Source organism: Molothrus aeneus, chromosome 19 (genome assembly GCF_037042795.1).
Source record: "Molothrus aeneus isolate 106 chromosome 19, BPBGC_Maene_1.0, whole genome shotgun sequence".
Taxonomy (NCBI): Eukaryota; Metazoa; Chordata; class Aves; order Passeriformes; family Icteridae; genus Molothrus; species Molothrus aeneus.
In genome coordinates this window covers 673,535-697,580 of record NC_089664.1, presented here as the reverse complement: position 1 = coordinate 697,580, position 24,046 = coordinate 673,535, and the positions used below count along the sequence as shown (strand labels likewise).

The 24,046-nt window shown below is 49.4% G+C and overlaps 1 protein-coding gene across 6 annotated transcripts in view; it reads left to right on the top strand.

Moving 5' to 3' along the window:
* The window catches only part of EXD3 (exonuclease 3'-5' domain containing 3), a 252,729-nt gene that overhangs the window by 47,402 nt on the left and 181,281 nt on the right, over positions 1-24,046 (top strand). For 4 of the 6 annotated variants that reach the window (XM_066562818.1, XM_066562820.1, XM_066562821.1 and 1 more), the window contains one exon: positions 8,106-8,218. In XM_066562818.1, the coding sequence (XP_066418915.1) occupies positions 8,182-8,218 (37 nt within the window). In that variant the 5' untranslated portion in view covers positions 8,106-8,181. Of the gene's footprint in view, positions 1-2,125; positions 2,215-8,105; positions 8,219-24,046 lie in introns of those variants that run through there. The other 2 variants (XM_066562819.1, XM_066562822.1) reach the window with 2 other exon arrangements.

Sequence of the window (24,046 nt, the reverse complement as noted above, 5' to 3'; positions counted from 1 at the left end):
ATGGCCACTGCTGCCAGAGCCTGTCCAGACAAGCATTTTAGAAGTGTCAGACTCCAGAGGATGCTTCATGCTTAAAAAAACAAAAAGTGAATATGCTTATGAGGGATAATAAAGCTTCCTCAGTGATCCAGGAGGGAACGTTCAAACACTCCATGAGAGAGCTCTGGACAGATATTGGTAATACTGGCTTAACACTGCTGCCTAAACTTGAAATCCAAGTCCTGGGAGCAAAGTGTCTGAGGAACTCACAGTGACACAGCCCTGGCTCTATTTGGGAAGTGCTGAAGCCCTACATTGAGTCCTCAGAGGAGTTGTGCTAACAGTGTTAACAAAGCTGTTCTAGGATGGGAAAAAAACAAGCCAAGTAAACTCTTCTAATGTGAGAGAGCTCAAGAGAGACTGAGTTGTCAGCATTTAAAGTAACTCTGCTGGATCTCATAAGAAGGATTTACATGTTACTATTACAATCACCCTGATTATTTAATCCCCAGACATTTTAAAGTTTTCCAAATTTTTCTATATTATAGTGGTTTTCAGTAGTAGCCAAAATTTGGAGTGAAATTTGTGAAGTGTCTTCAACTGAGCTATTTTTCTATTTGCTGAGAATTTTTGTTTACACTTTGATTCTGGTGGAAATCCTGAATTGCCTATTTCCAAAGTTATTCCTTGGGTTTTTTTGGTTTTTTGTTTAAGATCCTGGTTTGAAGGCGAAATGATCCTTTGAGATTCTTTTTCCTGAAGTGCAGACCCTTTGACAGGCTAAGTACGGCCTGCATGGGTTTGAAATAGTTCTAGAAACTGCCAGTCTGTTCAGCACCTGAGCTCTCTGTGCCTTACCCAGGGTGTGCTGTCACCTCCTCACAGCCTTCCCTACAGAAAAAGCAAGAATCAGAAAAATGCAGACGATAACAAGACTGAAAATGATTCTCTGAAGTTAACACATCCCCAACTATCAGGTTTCTGTTTCACTGTTGCCCGCACACAGAATTTTCTGTTCTTGGTGTTCATTATTCCCTGGGAGCCTTCCCGTGCAGCACAGCAGGGTCAGGACGCTGTGCCTTGGTTCAGCAGGGTGGGTGTCCCTGGTCACAGCCAGCGCCTTGGGCTGTCTCTGTGTGACACACTGGGGGTTGGACACATCAGGCACGTGACCAAGGTGTGTGTGGTCACCTCCCTGTCGTTCCTTGGTGCCAGGTTGCCCTGGTGGAGGGGGTGGCACAGAGCCCCCCTGTGTCATGCTCAGGGACAGGGAGGGGTCACAGCTGCTGTGTGACACGGGTGGTGTGCAGACTGCTGAGGGAATCTTGCATCAGGAGGGTGGGACTGGCAGGTGTGTTCCCTTCCAGGGATGATTCTCTCAGGTGGATGAGGGGTCCCCTCCCAGATACAAAACTTTCAGAAATAGGGGAGAGGATCGATGCTGCCTGCAGGGAACTGGGTAGTGCTGGGAGATGGAAAGGACAATAAATCCCAGAGGTTTTAGGCAACCCAGGAGTTTAGGTGAGCCCGGAGACACGAGAGTAGGGCATGTCCCTGTGCGGGCTGTGCGCGGCTCCCAGAGCAAACCCGGGGCAGAGGGGCCTGCTGTGATCAGTGTAATTTTACAGAAGTAACTGAGTAGACAGATAAAACCTGTTAAACTCCGAGCTACTAACGCAGCAAAGGGAGCCCGGGCCCGCGCGGGTTTGTCAGCAGAGGGTGCCAGAGCCCCGCGGCTGCTCCGCTCACGGGGAGCACACGGGGAGCACAAAGGGAATGCACCGGGGAGCGCACAGGGAATGCACCGGGGAGCGCACGGGGAGCACACAGGGAATGCACCGGGGAGCGCATGGGGAATGCACGGGGAGCACATGGGGAGCACATGGGGAGCACACAGGGAATGCACCGGGGAGCGCACGGGGAGTACATGGGGAATGCACGGGGAGCACACGGGGAGCGCATGGGGAATGCACCGGGGAGCGCATGGGGAGCACACGGGGAATGCACCGGGGAGCGCATGGGGAATGCACGAGGAATGCGCGGGAAGCTCCGGAATGCACGGGGAATGCTCCGGGGAGCGCACCTGAGCCCGAGCTCGCCGAGCCTCCTGGGCTGCGGCACATGGGCTGAGCCACCCCAGCGGCAGCACCGTCCTGGCAGCGCTGCCTGGAGCCACTCCGGGTGTGCTGGTTGTGTCCAGAGTTCGCTTTCCCAGTGGCTGGAGGTGATTGATGGGTAAGAAGAGTGAAATGAGCAGGGGGAGCTGGGTCGTGGAACTCTCCAGGCATGCAGGGAGATACATTCTTTGGTATCCAGGGCTTCCTCCAGGAGTTCAGGTTGTACTTATGCCCTGGGGTCACAACAATTTGCTTATTGATGTTAGGAACTTGTACAGGAATTCCATAAAAAATACATTCCTGTCAAGCTGGCGGGCTTCACCATGCTGAGGGAACAGCCTTGAAAATCCAACAGACTTTGACAGACATCTGTTGATGCTTTGTCAGCTGCTTTCCAGTTTTAATGTCCAAGCTAATGAGGTAGAGGGTGTTCTCTGGAGCAGTGTGGCTCTGCTGGCTTCTGCCATGAGTGAGTGTTCTGATTTTAAACTTCAGCACTTCCAACGCATCTTATTATGGCATGAATTCTGGGAAATTATTAAATTACTCCCATAAATTATCAAAAGTCAATAATCATTGAATAAATATTCCATTCAAGTGAAGCGATGTCCTTAGAATAAGCTCCAATCAAATGAATTTATACAGGAGGCAGGGTTGTGTCCTGGCCCCTCTGCTTCTGCAGTGCCAGTGGTCCTGGTGGTCCTGAGCAGCCCTGTCCAGATAGGAGCTCGTGGACCCCTGCTGGTTTCAGGGCCCTGGAGGAGAGGGGACATAGCCTGGGGTTCTTCACACAGGCCCAGAGTCATGGCAGGCACTGGTTGAACACTGCCTGGTTTGAATTTTCTTTTTAATTTTTTGCTTGTGTCAGTGGTTTTTTTTCTATATCCTTATCACAGCAAAGTGAAGTTTCCACTTCTGAGTAGTTAAAGATTTATGTGATAATGGGAAGTCTGTAAAATTAGGTGGAACTGCAATTTGCATTTCAACCTGAGGTGCAGAGAGGCTGCAGCCTCTTCATCACTTCTGCCCACTCTGAAAGAACATATGCTACAGACACAGCTTGTGAAAGGGCTTGGGAGGCAGGTCATTTGTGACACACTGCAGCCTGAGATGCCAGAATTTAAGCAGAGATTTTGAATGGTGTAGCTTAGCTGTGACATTATGAAGAATGAAGCTTGTATGAAGTTCGTGAAGAATGAATGCTGGGTTTGTAGCTGAGGGGAGCTAAATTGAAGCTAAACTGGGTTTGAGTACGGAATCCAAAGTCTGTAAAAGCCAATGAAAAGGCACCCATGATCTTCAAAGGATGCTTTTGCAGGCACTCCTAGAACTACAGCTCCTTCTCCCATCTCCTAACTCATGTTTTTTTCTGGGGAGGGGTCCATGACAGTGGAAACTTCAGAGCAATGTGCAGCTTCCTCCAAGGGGCAGCTCCAGTCTCTGCTCTGTGACAGGGACAGGAGCCAGGGAACGGCTGGGGCTGGGCCAGGGCAGCTCAGGCTGGAGCTCAGGGCAAGGTTCTTCCCCCAGAGGGTGCTGGCACTGCCCAGGCTCCCCAGGGAATGGGCACGGCCCCGAGGCTGCCAGAGCTCCAGGAGCCTTTGGGCAGCGCTGCCAGGGATGCCCAGGCTGGGGTTGCTGGGGGTTCTGGGCAGGGACAGGGGCTGGGCTGGGGGATCCTGGTGGGTCCCTCCCAGCTCAGGGGATTCTGTGATATCTTTTTAAGCTGTGTATGCCTGTATGTTCTGTAACACCAAGGCAATAAAAGGAAGCTTGTAAAATTGTGAAATAGGCTTCAAAATCCCCGTATGAAGACACCTACAAATAATTACTGCTTTGCAGTGTTTGTTTTCTTGTTTCTAAAGATTTAAGTGACTCTCACTTCACTTTTCAAATATTTCCCATACCCAGGCAGAATAGAAACCTTCTTTTTTTGTGGGGACGTTTTCTGAGAAGAGGTAAGATTTTTTTATATGGTCACTTCACCATGTTTTTGAGCATTAAGGGAAGCACCAGCTCAGGCAGAACTTGAGATACCAACCCAGAACTGATCCCATGGAAGTTAACAGACTGTCAGGAGGGAGACTTCCTGCTTTTCCCAGCATGGGTCAGGAGCACCTTGTTCACTCCAGCCCAGCAATGGCCTTGCTTGAACTGAAATCACTCAGAAGGAAACCAGTGGCCCCCAGTTCCCTGTCTGGCAGTGGCTGTGGCCTCAGCTGTTACTGAGAAAGCAGAATGGGAGTTCTGTTCACACTGTCTCCATCCACCTGGGGGTTGCTTTGCCCCTGGGGCAGTTGCAAGCAGGGCAGGTGTCAGACACTGTCCATCCATCCATCCATCTGTCCATCATCGATCCCTCATCCATCCATCCATCATCCATCCTTTCATCTATCCATCCTTTCATCCATCCATCCATCCATCCATCCATCCATCCATCCATCCATCCATCATCCATCCATCCATCCATCATCCATCCATCCATCCTTCCATCCATCCATCCATCATCCATCCATCCATCCTTTCATCCATCCTTTCATCCATCCTTATCCATCCATCCATCCATCCATCCATCCATCCATCCATCCATCCATCCATCCATCCATCCATCCATCCATTGTTGCAGTGTGATGCAATATCCTGTTTTAGCTATCCCAGTCCTTTCCCAGGTATGCCAATACCTTCTCCCTTCCCCTCCCCTTGCCTCCTGCTAAGTGCTGTCCGTCAGTCTTTACGTTCCAGCAAGGCATCATCTGATTGGCAAAAGTTCAAAAGATGATTCTCAGCCCTGGGGACATTGGGCTACCTAGGTGCCACTTCTCTCCTGAGCCTTCCCCGCTCCTACCTGGTTGGTGGCATACCTACCCCTTCCCTCCCCCTGTCCCCGGGGCTTAAAAGGACACTGGGACCATGCGGTCGCTATTCTGTTGGAGCTGTTACAAGATTCAGAGACCTGTGACCCTGGAATAAAGCTCTGGATTAAACCCTCCGGCAGAATCCATCTCCTTTTCTCCTTCACCATTGCCTAAAACCTTTCCACCAGAGGTAAAACTGAGTTCCTGCTTGCCTGGACTTGTTCCAAGTGACAGCTACAACATCCAGCCAGCCAAAGGTGTCTCTGAGGTGAAAGCCACCTCAGTTGCCGCCTCTGGTCCAGCAGCAAGGGTCAGACGAGCCCAGGCATGTTCCACCCAGTAATATTGGGATCTTATTCCAATGATCCATCCATCCATCCATCATCATCCCTCCATCATCCATCCATCCATCCATCCATCCATCCATCCATCCATCCATCCATCCATCCATCCATCCATCCATCCATCCATCCATCCATCCATCCATCCATCCATCATCCATCCATCCATCCATCCATCCATCCATCCATCCATCCATCCATCTATCATCGATCCATCCTCCATCCATCCATCCATCCATCCATCCATCATCCATCATCCATCCATCCATCCATCCATCCATCCATCCATCCATCCATCCATCCATCCATCCATCCATCCATCCATCCATCCATCTCCATCCATCATCCATCCATCCATCCATCCATCCATCCATCCATCCATCCATCCATCCATCCATCCATCCATCCATTCATCCATCCATCCATCCATCCATCCATCCATCCATCCATCCATCCATCCATCCATCCATCCATCCATCCATCCATCCATCCATCCATCCATCCATCCATCCATCCATCCATCCATCCATCCATCCATCCATCCATCCATCCACCTTCATGCCTCAGCTCAGTGTTTTCAGGCTGACTGTGTGCACCCTTATCTTTCCTGGCTGCAATACAAACCAAGTCCTGCATGGCACCAGCCATGAACTCGACATCACAAATCAAGAGCTCGACAGTGACCACACCTGCTCTGGAGAAAAGCCAGCAGTCCTTGGAGAAGCAGCTTGGCAGCTCTTTGCCTTTTCCTTTGGCCTTTTCCTTTGGCTGCTCCATGCTGGGTTTCCATACTGGGAATTGTTTGAACTAAGCAGGAGACACTCATGTCAGCAATTGCCTTCTTGTGGGCCATCACCCACCCCTGCACACTGATCACTGCCTCATCCCGCAGGACTGAGCATGTGCAATTATCTTCTCTCTCTGGACACACTTGATTTAGACCTAATGGAAAAAGCTACAAACTGGATCCTGACCCCAAAAATAGCAGACAAGGAATGAGAGAATAGCCATTTGAATGGAGAACAATGGAATTACATTTAATGTTAATTCCTGAATTATTCTCATATGATGTCAAAAAGTGAGGCTTGAGCGATTTCAGATCATGTCAAGGTCAAAAGAAGCCCTGAGGAGAAATTGTGACTTTTTTTACTGTTCAAAGGAATTGAAGTGCCTCAAAGTGTCTTCTGGTGAGAAACTTCTACTGTAGTAGAAGCCCCATCTTAGGGCTTGTTTGAGCTGCTCTGGATTTGGGTGTGACCCCAGCATGCTGCTGAGAGGGAAGCTTTGGTTCCCTGTCCCCCAGGAGTCCTCAGGTCCTGCTGGGATTCCCATACATTGATATTTGAAGGGGGTGTCCTGAGATCCAGCCCAAGCTCTGCCATCTGCCCAAGCCTGTGTTTGTTGATTACTGTGGTGGGGTCCTGTGGGACACGACCTGAAAGCCACTGCTTGTGAATGGGGAAATTCTTCCCCTTTGCCCAACTGCTGAGCAGAGCCAAATTCTTCAGAGTCCTGGACCATGAATCTGCCATTTCAGTGGGTTTGTGTTTTTTGACAGATCATGGATGAATTACAGCCCTTTTTGTTTTCTAGGAGACCAATGGGGCAAAGTGTGTTTAGGCTAAAACATATTTGTTCCATTTTTGGTATCTTCCCCGTGTAGTTGTTTTTTTTTTTTGGTTTTTTTTTTTTAGTTTGGAGGTAAAGACTTTAAAGAAAGTGAGGCCCTTTGGTTGCACAACATGTTGAGGTTAATTCTGACCCTCTGGATGATATCCACAGCTGCTTGCACCTGGCAGGTTTGCTCCCAAAGGTGAGCCTCCCACTGTCTGTTGAGAATCCAAACCTTTTGAATGGCCCTTAGTGACATACGCCTCATGTTAAACATGGGGAAGAGACTTCCAGAGTCACAGATCATCTGTGGAGAGCAGGAGGCTGTTCCTGGGAGCCATCTGGATGCACTGCTTGTTCTGTGTCGTGTCCTGCTCCCCAGGGCCTTGCTTCCACTGCTCCACAACAAACCCAAGGTGCTGCTGTGCCTCCAGCCAGCACAGGGACTTCAATCACTTGTTGTTATTGCCTCTCTGTTTGTGTTTTTCTAAGCATTTGTGTTCCACCAGCACACTCAGAGTGAATGCTCTCGAGGGGGAATTTCCTTCCTTGTAAACAATCCTGCAGTGTGATTCAGCAGGAAGGATGTGGTGGTTAAGGCACTGGACTGGGATTTGGGAGACAGGGGTTCTGTTCCCAAATCTACCACAGTCAAGATGTGATGATGAGTGGAAGGGCAAGCAAACAAAGAGGAGGAGCTGTGTAGCTGTGGCAAAAACACACTTTCACATAGCCTGTTAGTCCAGATTGGGGTAAGGTAGGTCTGGGGTTTGCATAGAGTCATAGAATCGGCTGAGTTGGAAAGGACCTCAGGATCACCAAGTCCAACTCTTCATCCTGTGCAGGAGTTTTGTTTGGCTACACAAGTGAAGAGCCAAACTCCTGTTTGTGCAGTTCAAATCTGGAACTCAGCTTATTCCAGGAACCTAGCTGTGTTTTTAACTCCATGTTGTTTTACCTTCCATGGGCTCTCAGATGCCACTTTCCAGGGCTTCTTGGTTGACTCAATTCAGTTTCCCATTGCATTCTCTGATCTTCTGGCACGTGTCCTATGGCTCCTATGCCATGTTGTACATGCATGTAGGTTCTCCACTCTCCTGCTAAATTCAAGGACAACAGACCACACACAAGATATTATCTTTCTCACACAGAGTGAAGTTCCTACAGTTTGACAGTAAAATCCCTCTACATTTTCTTTCCAGAAACAGGAGCTTGGGTTGCATCTCTGAGTTTAGACCTCCAGCCTCAGCATCCTGATCTGGTGCCACCTTTGGGAGGATGAATCAGGACAGTTACTCAAGTGATCAGCCCACGGGTGAGTTTTCATTCAGCATTATTTGCTTTCCATTTATTTTCTTACTGCTGTTGGAGAAGAATGCTGAGTCACAAATAAAGCAAAACATGTGAATCAATGCCAAATTGCATGCCATAAAGATTATTGGATCTTTGAGGTTTCCTGTCCACATCTGAATATCAGCATTCTTAGAATTCTAGTCCAGGTTGAAAATTTTTCTAGCAATTTTTTCTGGAAGTTCTCACCAGTTTAGAACACAGGGGTTTTATTACTGTGTTAGACAATTCATTCTGCTATTTGCCATAACTTAGTTTTCTCATTAATTGCATTGGTAATTGGTTACCCTTTGCAGTAAGGGAAGATGTGCACAGACCATTGTCAGGTATGTCCCATCAAGTCTGAGGGTCAGGGTCCCTGCTGGAGAGCTTGGATAGACAGGAATTTGTTACTTCTGGCTCAGACCTGCCATAATTTGCTCTCTTCTTCCATCCCCAACTTTGGCTGTGGGAGCTCAGCCTCACGGAGTGCTGCTGGCAGTTTGTGCTGGGAGAGGCGGATGCCAGGGGCTGTGCCTGCAGCCTCCCAGGCTCTGCTCAGCCTGGGCTTTTTTGGAAGTGTCAAGGGGCATTCTTAGCTCTGACGTGAGGGCTATTTTTTGACAGTTCCCATTGTTCCCCAACCTTTGTTCATGGGTGAAGTCTTTTTGTCTGAGGCCTTTGTCAGAAATAGAGGCTGTTAGGAGAGCTGTCTGCTCACAGGTTGGGGGAGTTTTCTTTTGTTGTTGAGTCCTGAGAATTTCTTCCTTGCTTTTACAGACTGGCTTGGGCAAATTTGCCCAGACAAATGAGGGGATTGCTGGGATCTCCCCTTGCTGGGCCTGCAGGAGAGGGATCCTCAGAGCCACCACCCATGTCCCCTGCTCTGGCTGTCCCAGGCCACATGGCTGGGGCAGAGCAATTTGGGGTTCTGATCATCTGCCTACACTAACACCCTTGCCATTTTCATGGGTTTGAATCTGGGGCTCAAAAATAGAAAATTTAGGAAAATTCCTGTGGTAGCATGAAATACCTATTCTCTAATAGTCAGCACGTATTTTATTACTGTGAACAGGTGATGATGACACATCAGGATATCATGGAGATTCATGAATCATCCACAGAAGAACCTAGAGGCTGGGTTTGGGGAAAAAGACATTCAAGTCTCTATAACACATCCTGGGTGCTTGTGAGAAATGTCTGGTCAGAATATTCACAGATTGCTCATTGCAGCCTTCTTTTTTGTAGGTGTAATAAATGTTGTAGTTTGAGTTTAGATCCACTCTCTAAAACAGGCACAGGAATGAATCTGTCTGGAGGGACTAATTTTCCATGTATCACTCATGTACATTTTACACCTCCTGCTGAAGTGCTTAGTCCTGATTGCTCTTGGAGTCAAGTCCTGAGTTAGACAGGTGTGATCACTGGTGATTTACATCCTGACTGAGGATAGGGATCTTCCAATCTGGACCTCCATTTGTTCAGCTTCCAGCACCACCTATTGAGTTTTACATTGTTGGTTCATTTCATTCTCTGAGCTGCCACTGGAGCTATACTTAGAGAGGAAGGATATTATAATCTTGTGAAAGATTAAAATACTGTTACTGTAATCCAGCTGGAAGGGGAGACCTTTTCTCAGGGCGAGAGACAGACAAGGTTTTTCCCATTCTGTGGTCCCCTTATATGCAGGAAGGAAGTACTGGCAAAGGCCCCCTGAGCTTCCTGAGGGCTGGGGAGCGTTTCCAGACACAGCCCTCAGCACCATCCATCAGCAGCCGCCAAACAATTGCTAACGAGGGGAAAACACCGCGGGATAAACACCGGGAACAGGGCCTGGGGACAGGGGCTGGGGAGAGAGACTGGGGAGAAAGACTGGGGGCACAGCCTGGGGAGAGAGAGTGGGAGCAGGGCCTGGGGAGAGAGAGTGGGGACAGGGCCTGGGGAGAGAGAGTGGGGACAGGGCCTGGGGGAACAGCCTGGGGAGAGAGAGTGGGGACAGGGCCTGGGGGCACAGCCTGGGGACAGAGCCTGGGGAGAGAGCCTGGGAGCAGGGCCTGGGGAGAGAGAGTGGGGACAGGGCCTGGGAGCACAGCCTGGGGAGAGAGAGTGGGGACACAGCCTGGGGGCACAGCCCTGCAGCCCAGCACCAGCCAGCTCCTCTGGGGCTGGGCCTGGCAGCAGGCACTGCACATTGGCTGCCCTTCCCTTTATCATTAAGTATCTTAATAATCAAAGTTCCCCTTCAAAGAAGCATCTCAACAAATGAGAAAGGGAGGAAGGGAGGCAAAGGGCTGATGTTTGCTGAAGAGCTGCTGTGCTGGCAGGTGGTGGGGCCTGGGGCCAAGGAGGTGCTGGGGATGCTCTGGGGTGCAGAGCAGCCCAGGTGATGTGTGGGTCACTGTGGGTGCTGGGATGAGGCAGAGCTTTCTGTGAGCTCTTCAGGGCAGTGCTGAGGCAAAGCCATCTGTGATGCCTTAAGGAAGGAGGAACCAAGTCAGGTGTGGGCCTCACCTTTGACTGGATCACCTTTGAGTAGGGTTCTCTCCAAGAAGAGGCTCAGAAGTGAATTGGGATCTTTTTCTCTGTATCGCTGCTTTTGTTTAAATGCTGCATTACAATATTTGGGTCATATTTTCAGATCTATCTGCTCTGTAACCCGTTTTTAACCATTCCTTAAACCAACTCTTTGGATTTATATTTTTCAGTATAGCTTTAGTATCCTCACAAACCTTGAGCTAGGAATTTCTCCCTACAAGTACCTGAAGGGAGTTTTTAGTGAGGTGGTGGTTTGGTCTCTTTTGCCCTGTGCCAGGGGACAGGCCAGAAGGAAACTACCTTAGTTGCAACAGGGGAGGTTCAGATTAGATATTAGAAAATTTTTTTTCACTGAAGGAGTGGTCAGGCTCTGTGCTGACTACCTGCAGGAGCACCTCCTCTGCCAGCCAAATGTGCCTTTCTGGGGTTTCTTTCATTCCTTCTCCTCTGTTTCACTTTATTGTCCTTTGTCTGGGCTTGCAGCAGGCATGGTGTGGGCAGTAATCTCCTTAAATGCCTCTACAACACTCTGCAGGACAGAAATAATTTTTTGTTTAAGGTCTATAAAGAATACAGGATTATGGAACCCTTATTTTAAAGCTGAAGGTATTTCTGCAGTGCTAGCAGTTATTTTTAAATCTATCAGAAATGCACATAAGCAACAGCAAGTGAAAAAGTAAAGAAGGTAAGAAGTTCCTGGGGATGGGATGGATAATAAACAGCAGCCCTGGCTGCATGGTTATGAAAACATTAACCCAAAAAATTTACCCATCTGGCCTAGAGCTGGAGAACAGCATGTTTCCCCATGCTCAGTGCTGGGTGTAGATGCTGGAAGTTGAAGCTGTCAACTTTAAAATAAAAAAAGCCAGACTCAGCAGCCTGGTTTCAGGTCCTGCTGCAGCCCCCCAGTCCCCAGCTGGTGGCATTGGGTACTCTCATTTCCCTGTTTGGGAGAGCATTAATCTTCCCCTTTGTGAAGCTGTGTGACTGTACACAGCAAAGTGCTCACATTAACTGCATGCAGCATTTTGAAATGTCCTTCTAGAAAATAACTGATTTTGTGTTTGGTTGTCCTGGGCATCCTGTTTGGAAGGAGGCACCACTCAAGTGGTCCTGGGTGTGATTCTGCTCAGGTCCTTCATGCATTGATCTCGTTATTTCATTAACCTAATGATGCCCTGTGACAGCAACGGGTTAAAGAAGAGACAGGACTGGTTTGTTGGCAGTGTCCCATGAAGTCCAAGGATGCCAGCTGGAGATGAACCCACGAGCAGTGAGGGGAACGTGGCACCCTGAAACAGGCACTGAGGGGGTTGTGTCAGGACACTGGGCTGGAAGGACTGGGAATTCTCAAAGAAGGGAGAACAGGCAGGGACTGCCAGCCTGTCCTGACATGGGGCTCTTGTGGTTCATGGCTCAAGGGAAGTCTTGGGACTACCAGAGTCTTGGAAAAGACAAAGGAATAGGCTTGTGATAGTAAGTGCTGTTTGCCCAGGGATACAAAAACAGTGTGCCTGGGAAGAATGATGTTTAGATTGGATATGTGGTCATACAGCAGAAACTGATAGATAATGAAGGAGTTTTCCAGGAATTGCCTGCTGGTCTCTACATTCCTCTTTGCAAAAAGGCATGGAGTATAACAGCTGCTTCCACCCACTCTGGTTCTTTCACATAAATCTAGTCAAGAAAAGGGTCAAGTTAAATCCAACTGTCCCAAATACCTTCCCAAACCCTAGAAAGGTTCAGGTAACAAGCCTTGGTGGAAGAACGTCCTGTGAAATCCAACAAGCACTAGTTATGAGAGAGACAGGAGGTGACTCTGTCCTGCAGCCCAGGACCACTCGGTGCCTGGTACCATGCAGTGCCCTGGGAGGCTGCAGGGCAGCCCTGGCTCCTGGGCAGATGTGCTGTGTGCTCTGGGGGAGCAGGGGCTGCCTGCAGCACATAACCACAGCTCTGCAGCCCAGGTGCAGGAGCACAGCCCTGCCGGGTGTGTGAGCAGGGAGGGACTCGTTTGTGCTGCAGTGGGAACGGGGAGCAGTGGACATGTCCTGCTCAGAGCCTGCACCAGGGTTTGCTGTGTGTGATTGTGCCTTCTTTTAAATTAAACTATTTTGCAAGCACTTCCTTCCTGCATTTCTCAGAAGGAGGGAGGGGGGTGTGCAAAGAATGTTGAACTGCCTTTGACGGAGGAGGAAAACTGAAGAAAACAAGAGATGCAATCCTAACTACTGACCTTTTACTTGAGCTTGGTGATGTTTTTCAGCAGCAGAGCCTCTGGGGAGTAACAGCATCCTCCTTGCTATTGTGCTGCCTGCCCAAAAAGGGGGCTAAAGTTCAGCTTTTATGATGTTCTCACTCTGGGCTTGTGGGAAAAAGGCCACATTCCCTTTCTTAGGTCATACGAGTGCAAGAGATGACAGAGTCCTACAGTCTAACCCCAGGGCAGGAGGCCAGTGCAGAATGGGACTGGGATAGACAGCTTGGTAAATACACTGCCAGCTTTTTCTCCTTATGGAGAGTCACAGCAGGTGGGAGGGCAATTTACATTGTTAAATTAAAAGGCACTGATTTATTTTATGTTGGTGTGTTATTGTTTCATAAGAGCACATGGGTTGCCATAACTTGTGATGGACTCTTGCACTTTATTGTTAAATCCTTCTTTTCCACTTTGGTCAACAGTTAGTGGAAATGAACATTATCTACCGGGACAGAAACAAGAGGCAAATAAGCATAAAACAAAATCCCAGCCTCCTCCCCAGCAAACTGGGGGTTTTCAGGGAACCCTCCATAGTTTTGAGGACTGGGATTATTGCAGTGGATGTTCTCAGATGGTGCTCCTTGGCCCTCAAACTGTTCCCTGTACCTGGGGCCTTGAGAGACACTGGTCCCTTTGCTCACAGGCCCTGATCAGGCTGTGTGTCTTTGAGCTTCCACCTGGTCTGACTGTCCCCTTTCCCTCAGCCACGTCTGGTGTTTCTCTCCATTGAGGCTTCCTTCAGCCTCGTTGAGGTGTTCAACAGACACTGAGCTGTTCTTTCCACATGGCATGATCCTAGCTGTGCTCTGCTTTCTGAAATGCAGGGTCTGGGAGCAGAGGAGGTAGTTCTGCCTGGAAAGGCTGCCTATCATAAGGATAAATTCTGTTCTAAAATTACAAATACAGTTTTAAAGTTTCTATCAGGCATACTGTTTAAAAAACAAATCCGGATGATGCTAACATGAACCTGTGCACTGACATCCTTTGGCAGTGCTGGTGACTCTGCTCCAGGGGCTCAGGGTGCTGACCAGCTCACAGCCCCCCCATGAGCAGCAAGCTGAGAAATCCTGTCCTGGGGCTGGTGTGTGAGTTTGCCTTCAGCTGGAGTCTTGTCTTCTGCATGGCAGAGCACATAAAACCTTCAGGTCACTGAAGGATAGGTGTGACTACCTGGTGTGCAGTCAGTACTGTGAGTTCTGGATGATAAGGAAAGGTGTGTGTTCTGGCAGAATGGAGCAAGTGGAAGTGCTGACTGATCAAACAGCTGAATCACAGCTGCAAGAGAAAGGTCTTGCTCCTGCCCTTCTCTCTCATGCCCTTGCACCCAGTCCTGGCACAGGTCACCTCTTTGCTCCTGTGCTGGTACCTTGGAGCCTTCCCTGACTTGGGTCAATTCTCTGTCCCAGCAAGAGCAGATCTGTGTTTTGGCCAAGTTCATTTTCTGTGGAGGTGAAGCAGAGGGGCAGCTCCAGTCTCTGCTCTGGGACAGGGACAGGAGCCAGGGCACGGCTGGGGCTGGGCCAGGGCAGCTCAGGCTGAGCTCAGGGCAAGGTTCTTCCCCCAGAGGGTGCTGGCACTGCCCAGGCTCCCCAGGGAATGGGCACGGCCCCGAGGCTGCCAGAGCTCCAGGAGCCTTTGGGCAGCGCTGCCAGGGATGCCCAGGCTGGGGCTGCTGGGGGGGCTGGGCAGGGACAGGGGCTGGGCTGGGGGATCCTGGTGGGTCCCTTCCAGCTCAGGGGATATTCTGTGATTCTAATGAGAATTAGTCACTTTGCTTTTGGACAGCTCATGTCCTAAGTAGAATGTCTTGGCACCAGGTAGGTGGTGTGATACAGGCAGGTATTTATTCAGAGTGCTTGAGGAAACGTGCAGATGCCAAGCCCACCTCTGGGTGGCTGTTTTAGGGGCACAAACGTGTTGGTGTTCCCTCCTTACCAGGGTACCCCACCCTGTGGCACGTGGCTGTCAGTCTATGGCCAGAGGAGGCAGCTCACCCACCTTGTTCTTTTTATCTTTGACACTGAGCCTTGCCTTTGGAGTGGCTTCCAGTGACTGTCCCTCACATGTGGCAAACACAAATACTCAGTGACCTGAGCATGCAGGCAGATGTGTTGGTTCTAAAGGAGAAAAATGAGGTGCTTGGAGCCTGTCAACTCTCTGGCATTTCTGGTTATCACAGTGAGGGGTGGAGGGAAATTAATGCTGTGAAAACAAGCCTGAAGATGAGGGAGGTTTGCCACAGACAAGGGATTTGGACCTGTGACGAAAAGCCCAGAGCAGTGGCATTCAGGTAACACCTGAAGTGTGTCTGATGAAGGCAAGATCACAGCTCCTGAAGATTATTTAATATTTCTCTGTCTTTCTGGCCCACAAGTTTTGATTTTCATATCTGCCAGGACTTGCCCATGGCACCTTGTGGTGCTGTGTGGTGCAGGTGCTGGCCATGCACTCCTGCCCCACTGCTCCCCTCGTTCCTCAGCCAGCACTGAGTGGCTCTGGTGGCTGTGGAAGGTCCACCATCCCTGCTGCCCCCTGGGAGGTGCCCATTTCACAGAGCTGTAGGCTTTGGCTCTACACATCGCTCCTTTAACCTTACTTAATTTTGGCTAATCTGAGAACGGATCTCTTTTCATTTTCTGCTGGATGCACTTTGCACTGAGCTATACAGACATTGGGAGGGAGAAGAATTTGTCTAAATTGTTTGTTTTTCCTTGGGAAAAAAGAAATGGAGATTTATGACCAGTTTTCCCTCCCCAGGGCTCTCCCTCAGCAAAGCCCTGCTTCAGTGGCAGAGGTTTGCAGCGATTCAGCACGACAAAAGTTCACACAGTTCAGAGCTCCAACAATTACAGAGGAGCTTTTCTTGGGATTTTTAAAATGTCCTAGACACAATTAAAAGAATTTCTCAGCAAGGAGAGTGCAAGCTGGGGACTCTTCCAGCAGATGTAATCACTCAAGGAAAACTTTGTTTGGCTTGGCTGGGCCCTGCCTTCGTTCCACGCTCTTTCATCCAACCACTAGGCTTTGTCTCAGCCTTTGCAGTGTCTCTCTGTCTGTCTTTCCCTCTTTCCATCTGCCCCACATTCCGCTGCAGGCTGAATGGGACAGCCTTAACCTGGCTACTTCCAAGACAAACAGCAAGTCAGATGGAAAAAGGGGGGCCCTTGGCTGTCAGGAGGCTCCGTGGTCACTCACTTCCTAGAATTAAAGGCTGGGAGTTGATCTGTAAGCCAGCCAAGCCAGAGACAATGACTGGGTTCCCATTTTGTTCCTTTGATACTGTCTTAAATATGTGCAATGACTGAGAAAACAAAATTTACATAAAGCAGAAATCCACTTTCTCATGCAATCTGCCCTGCCCTGTGTCCTCCAGTGTGGATGGCACAGGTGGCAAAGCTCAGCTGTTGTGTCTTACAGGGTTTTGGGAACCAGGCCTGTTCTTAGAAAGCCAAGCTGTAACAATTCCTGGCTATGATGGGATAGTTTTGGTGGCCACATGGATGGGATGGGTACAGCTGGAATTGGGGTTGGACTGCCTGGTCCTTGTGAGTCACTTCCAGCTCAGGAGGTTCTGGGATTCTGTAAATCAGCAGGAGAGATGCATTAAAGCCACTGTGGCCCCAGGTCAGTTCCAGTGTGTCCAGCCAGGCCCTGGTTTTGTGCCATGGCTTTGCCCAGCCTCTGGACAGGGGTATTGCATGTCCCACGTGTGACAGGGGTGTGAAGGTGCCTTTCCCTGCTCGAGAACCACCCCTGGACAATGCTGCTGTGCTTTTTGGATGTGAGATTTTCAGCTTTAAACCTCAGAGTGCTGCTGGGCTGTAACCAGCTCGTGGTGATTAGAGAGCAGGTAATTATTGACTGTGGGATTTGCAGGTTCTCTCACTGATGAAGCTGGGATAAGAAGGGGGCAGATTCCCTCTCGGGCACTGAGGGACATTTAAAATGCTGCAAAGTGCCTCAGGTTGGGTGGGAGGCCTGAAGAAGTGCCTGTGAACTGGTGCTCATGGGCACAGGGCCCTTGAGAGCAGCCTGAGCTCTGTGTGCAGCCCCAGGGCTGTGGCAGCCCCCCACTCTCTGTACCCACCCCCCCAGCAGGGCCCAGGCAGGGCTTGGGGTGGCAGATATCACACACTGAGCTGGCTCTCTGCTTTCATTCAGCGCTGTAACGCGGTACCACGCACTAAAGAGACTTTCCATTGGTATTCAGGGCTCATAGACCAGCTCTGCACGGTTCCTGCGCCTTCCAAGGGAAAGGACTTTTCCATGCATAATTTAATCACGTTCAGCACGGCAGCAGTGGGGGTTTTTTTTCCACAGAAAGTCTATAACATCTCATTGGTGAACTCCTATACTTGGAGAACTCTCATTGCGCTTGCTTATCTCGCTCTCTCAGATAAACACCTCTCAGCATCCTGTTTTTCTTGTGCCATACGAACAGGAAGAGAGCAATTGTTTGAGATGTGCGTCAGTCAGAGCTGGAACCAGGCAGCCCCTTACCCTCCCCATCACCATGGAAACCACCAAATCCCTTCAAACACATTGGTGCTGAGCTGACAGGTATCCTGGCTTTTCCACTTAGCCTCCCCAGAGCTATGATTTTAACGTGCAGGACCTCTCAGAAATAGGGGGTTTTAATTTATCTAGGAGGTGCAGCTATAAATTTTGGAAGGAACAGCCATCACAACTTTGGTTTTAAGTAGCAGTGAGATCTTTTACTTGGCCATGGATTTGGTGCTAGGAGCAGTGGAAGGGCTCGGAGGCAGCTCTGCAGTCAGTGGGACTGTGGGGTGAGGGACTGGCAAGGTTCTGCCTGAGCCTTGGGCAGCATCTGCAGCGTGTCCTGGACAAGTGGCTTGAGCCAGCTTTGGGAAAAGCTGTTTTGCAATCACTGCAGGTTCAGCTGGAGAGCTCTGTGTGTGGAGAGAGCAGATTTGGGATTTGGGAGCGATTGGAACTGTTCCTGGAACCTCAGGGTGGGATTTTCAAAAGCTGCAGCAGAAATATGGATGAAGAATGCATTGTTTGAAGGTTCTGAAAATGCTGAGTGTCAGTGCTGGTCTAGTGGCAGGTGTCCCTTCCCATGGCAGGGGAGTTGGAATGAGATGATCTTTAAAGGCCCTTCCAACAAACTAGTGTGAGATTCTACCAGAGATGGAGTTTTTATCTACCACTCTGAGATCTAATTAGTCAGAGGAAGAAGGAGAAATTCTTTTAACTTAGGGGTTTAACCATTGTTTTATTCAACATAAGCAAAGCAGCAATTTCCCTCTGCCTCTGGAGGGCTTGGTTCAGCCTGGACAGATGGGTCTCCTCCACTTTGTTTACCCAAGTAAACATGTCACCATGTCCCCAGGTGCCACATCTCCACCCTTTTTGAACACTTGCAAGGCTGGTGACTCCTCTACTGCCCAGCACTCCTGGCTGTGCCCAGGGCCTGGCTCCTGTACCCAGTGACCTGGGAGAGGCCCTGCCCCATTCAGCAATGTGCTGCTGCTGAAATGTGCTCAGGGGAGGAACTGGCTGAAGAAAAGCTGGGAATGTCTTTTATACAAGAATCAAACTATTGTTACTGTTCTCAAAAGAAAGTTGGATGGCTTCAAAATATGTACTACAGCTTTTTAGAATTACCAGGTGGGTTTTTTCAAATAAAACTACTTAGGACACACAGTTAAAGTTTGTTAGGTTTAGAACTTGGGGATTTCCAGAGAATCTGGAGGCAAAAAAATAGATATAATTTTAGCTCTATGATAGTACTCTGGATCTGATGATTCTTTCCCATCCTGTGCTTGAGTCCTCTGGGGCTGCTGCTGTTCCTGGCAGTCTCAGTCTCTTACATAATTAAGAAGTTTCCCCTTTTATCCTGGACAATATCAGTTTTCTTCCCCTTTGCAGGGTTGATAAGTTTGAAAGAAGAAATTGTTAGTTTTCTGGAGTGCTGTTTTAGGTGTTTTTAAAGTGAATTTCCATTTCTATGAAAGTGTCATTAACTCAGTGCAAGGGCATTAACTGGCTGTGCCAGATCCTCCTGCTCCTGGCCTGAGGAGGTTGGCAGGACAGTGGGATGTGAGGAAGGGCTCATTCCAGGGCACTGATTGTTGTCCTCCTTCTGGGAACGTGGTGACTCGCTCCTCACCCTTCCCTCAACAACGAGTTGGTTTCTGGGAACAAAACCTACCTCTTCATCACTGGAAAAATGCATGGAGCTGGTGCCTAAAGGAAGTAAGGGTTGCCTGGCTGAATTTCTGAAGGAAAAGAAAAACTGTAAGATGAAATTGTGAGTTTTGTTTAAACAGCTTTGAACAAAGGAGTACAAACCCTGGTTTGGTCAGGATGGGGATCCACCCAGCTCAGGGCCTTGAGCCACCCCTCTGGCTGTGCCTGGCCGTGGGGGTGGAGGGAGAGGTGTAAAATGGGAAGGGAATGAGGGACTGCAGTGTTGTGCTCCCCTCCCATGAGTGTCCCCACTGTCCTGTGCCAGGGATTGACATCCTGGTGCTGCAGAGCCCTTGACACTGAGGTTAGAGCCCCTCTGACAGAAGAGGAAGCCATGTGAGAGTATTGACAACTACCTGCACAAGGTTTATGATTGTTCCATTTTTAGGCTTTTACGAAGTTGGATTTCATTAACTGCCTAGAAAGGAACCTCTTGGTGTTATTTTTAGAATTGCTATTTCTGTACAGATTGCTGCACTTCTTGTCCAGCCATGCACTGAAAGCATCCCCAGATAACCTCTGTTTGTCTGGGGTGATGTCACACCTTGTTTGGGGTGACAGTGTGGGACAGCTCCTTCACTTCTGGGCAAGGGAAGTTTCTGCTGCCCAGGCTGGGTCATCGCAGGCACTGCAAGGATGTCCCAGAGCTGGGTGACTCCTTGGTGAGGTTTCATTTTTATTTGTTGAGTTGGCCCTAGCTCTGAAGGGCACCCTCTGCTCCCGTGCTGGGTGTGCCGCCCAGGTGTTGTAAGGGAGGGGATTCTGCCCCTCTGCCCTACTCAGGTGAGACCCCACCTGCAGAGCTGCCCCAGCCCTGGGCCCAGCACAGGGAGGATGTGGAGCTGCTGGAGAGATCCAGAGGAGGCCTTGGAGCTGCTCCAGGGCTGGAGCCTCTGCTCTGGAGCCAGGCTGGGAGAGCTGGAGGTGCTCACCTGGAGAGGAGAAGCTCCAGGGAGAGCTCAGAGCCCCTGCCAGGGCCTGAAGGGGCCCCAGGAGAGCTGGAGAGGGACTGGGGACAAGGGATGGAGGGACAGGACACAGGGAATGGCTCCCACTGCCAGAGGGCAGGGATGGATGGGATATTGGGAATTAGGAGTTGTTCCCTGTGAGGGTGGGCAGGCCCTGGCACAGGGTGCCCAGAGCAGCTGGGGCTGCCCCTGGATCCCTGGCAGTGCCCAAGGCCAGGCTGGGCAGGGCTGGGAGCAGCCTGGGACAGTGGGAGGTGTCCCTGCCATGGCAGGGGTGGAATGGGATGGGCTGTAATGTCCCTTCCAGCCCAGACCAGTCTGGGATTCCGTGCTGTTGTTGCTGTTGCTCACGTGTCTGTACACTCTGGGAGGGAGAGGAATGTGGATGCTCTTGGGGCTGATGTGGGGAGAGGGGGAGGAAAGCCCCTGTTTGCGCACAGGGGTGGGGCTGTGCTGAGCCTGCCCTGCCCCACAGAGCCTGGGGAGCAGCTCTCCAGGCTCTCCATTGACAAAAAGCACTAAGAAAATAAGAGGGCAATGTCACTGCCTGTTGTGCTCAGCCAAGCGAGCCTTCTCTTTTAATGAGAGTGCACTTTGTTTGATCTGAGCTTTTTGGGGGGGAAATGATGAATTTTAGCCATTAGGAAAACAAAAGGCATGGTTATTTGTAAGGATTGTTTTATAAGAAGCATATGTGTGCTTTATTATTCTTGTGCTTGAAGTGTGGGGATTGTTTTCAGTTGGGACGCTGCAGTAGAAGAATGTGAACTTCTGACTCACTTAGAAATCGAGCATGTATCAGCCAAATGCTGAGGTTCCTATTATGTTTTCATAACTCAAATTTCTCAGAATGGAAAGGATCTCACTTGCCCTTACTTAGAGAATGATTTTTGTTGCCATTGAGAAAGGCTGGCTTCTTTTCTAGAAAAACTTCTCTTGCTTTCAATATACTGTTCATTTCCCTTTTCCCTCTCCAGCAGGGCAGTTTCTCCATGTTCTGCCTGTGCACCTCATTCTCCCCCATATTTCTGTTTGAGCTCCTAATTCTGCCTTTTCAATAATGATGTAGTCAGCAGCACAGACAAGGTATGGCTTCACAGAGTGATCCCAGGAAAGTGTGGGCTCAGCTAATGGCACCTGAGGAATTCTGGCTTTTGTCTAGAAGAACCAAGTGAGGAACATGAGGTGAGTATTGCCTGCAGAGCCAGATGCAGCCCCAGCCATTCTGTGGTTGTGTGCTTGGTGTAAGCTTATGCAGGGGTATTAGAGAACACACATTCAGTAGGACTAATTCTGTGACACATGACTGCATGTTGGCACATTAACAGAGTAGTTCCAAACCAGAGTCTCGTGGAGGAATTGCTGGCCTGTACCTTGCAAGGTGCATCACCGAGTTCGAAGTTTCTGTTAAACCAAGTCTGTCTGGAAGATGATAAAGAGCCACAAAAAAGATAAGCCTCTAGATACGGACCTCCTCCCTAAAGTGAAGCAAAATATTTCCTGCTGAGTGAAACAGCCATCTCAGTTGGATTGGAATAAAGCTTTGCCCCTGCTCTCAGTACAGGCAGAGAACTGGGCTGGAGTAATCACTCTGAGCTGACTTTTCCATCTGGCCTGTGAACAAAACATAAACTGGTTCTGCAGTTCCCAGGGATGCCTGGGCCAGCTTGTGGCAGTGTGTTAGGTGATGCGACCTCTTTATTTCAGAGCCAATCCCAGCTGTGGGAATCTTCATCTGCTGTGGAAAGGCCACAGGGGCAGGCGAGCAGGAGGTGGCTGTCTTCACAGGGCTGGAGAAACAGAGCAGTCACAGCTGGCTGATGAATGAAGAAATGTGGAACCATTCATCTTATACAAGGTTTCTGGTGACAGAATGAGCTGATGTTCAAAGTCAGGTGATTGCAAGTGAGGAACTCAGAGCATTTTGGGATATTTTCCCCTCCTGTTTGATGTAGATCCTCCCACTGATTGCATTAGTGCAGAAGGGGGATCCAGATGTGTGGATGAAGAGCTGAAGAAACAGTAAGAAAAGTCTTTCTTTCCCTTGGTGAACCTGGACTCCCAGACCTCCCCAAAGGCTCTGTCTTTAATGTTAAAATTGCAGGGGAGGTGTGTGGTGTGAGGAGCTCAGGACTGTGGTCGCTGGTGTGGTTCCTTCCCTCCCGAGATGGGAAGGGCTTGGTGCAGCTGAGTTCAAAGCTCTGTGGATCAGCAAACGGCAGCTCAAACTGGACACTGAGCCAAGGCTGCAGTGAGCCAGACAGGCCAAATAATGAAGGACTCTCTGCATCTTCTTGCTTCATTTCCTTGCTGCAGGAGTTCAGTAAATGCACAGTTAGCCATTCTCATCATATCTGCCTTTTGTGGGAGGCACAGTGAAGGAATGGGTTGCTGGGATGGGAAGAGAGTCTTGGAGCTCTGGAAATGGTGCTAAAGCAGAGCAATATATTGTTTCTGAAATGAAATAGTTTTGTGACATCTGATCCTCTTGTAAATTTGGCTCGGCTGGATTCAGTGGTGGAAGTGGAGCAGCCTGTGCTGGCAGCATTCCCTGTCCCTGCTACCTGAGCACTGCAGGGGAGCACCTCTGGCTGCTTGCAGTCCTTATGGGGGACTCATCGCTGCAGTCAGTGGGGATTGGGATCAATCACCAAGTGCTGACTCACACTAATAAACTGAAAGGTTTATTTATGTTACATGTGCTCATTAAAGGGGGCACAGAATGAACACCTGGAAGGTGTCACAATCTGTGCGTTTCTATAGAGGAATTTTGTACCTTTTTAATTTGATCAGCTTATCCTCAGCAGTTCAAATTTAGGCACTAGAAAATGTATCCATTCATTTTTGCTCCATGTAAGTGATATTATTTCTGTGCCTGTTCTTCTGCAAAACCAGCACACACTTACTGTGAGCTGCAGCCCCTTCTGAACAAAATTGAGACAAACTAGGTTTGGATAAGAGACTTTGATTAATTCACACATAACACACAATTTGTTTGTCCTCAGCTGCAATTTAAATGACCCAGAGTGGGTGTGCCCCTCATGCTGCTGGGACAGGAGAGGGTGAATGGCTCTGTTCACCCAAACCCCCAGTTTTTACATTGTCTTCATTGAGGTATTGGAGCTTTTAAGTCCAAATGAGCCACCTGCCCTAAGGGGGTCATGGAAATACCTTGAATTTTAGTTTTCCTTTCAGAACTACATCTCAAAGACATGTTGACATAAGCAAGAGTTTTCACTGATAACAGATTCCAGGGATTTATTGGGGCAGACGGCACACAAAACAATAAGTAATAGTAAAAATTCACTGGTTGTCTACTGGGTGGGTTGGATATTCCATTAAACATTTATTAAAATTCAGTTAACTTGCAGGACGGGGGACAAGCTGGTTGCCTTAAGAAAACATAACCATTGTAGGGCAGCAGAGGGACAGCACCAGTGTCTGCTCTGGGACAGGGACAGGAGCCAGGGCACGGCTGGGGCTGGGCCAGGGCAGCTCAGGCTGAGCTCAGGGCAAGGTTCTTCCCCCAGAGGGAGCTGGCACTGCCCAGGCTGCCCAGGGAATGGGCACGGCCCCGAGGCTGCCAGAGCTCCAGGAGCCTTTGGGCAGCGCTGCCAGGGATGCCCAGGCTGGGGCTGCTGGGGGGCTGGGCAGGGACAGGGGTGGCACTGGGTGATCCCTGTGGGTCCCTCTCAGCTCAGGACATTTTGTGATTCCATAAATTTGTAATTCATAATTAACATTTTGTTCTTGACTTTTCCTGTCCATGGCTTTCAGCTGTGATAGTTTGAGGGCTGTGACCCTGCATTTCAGTCATTTTTTCCACCTTCTTTGG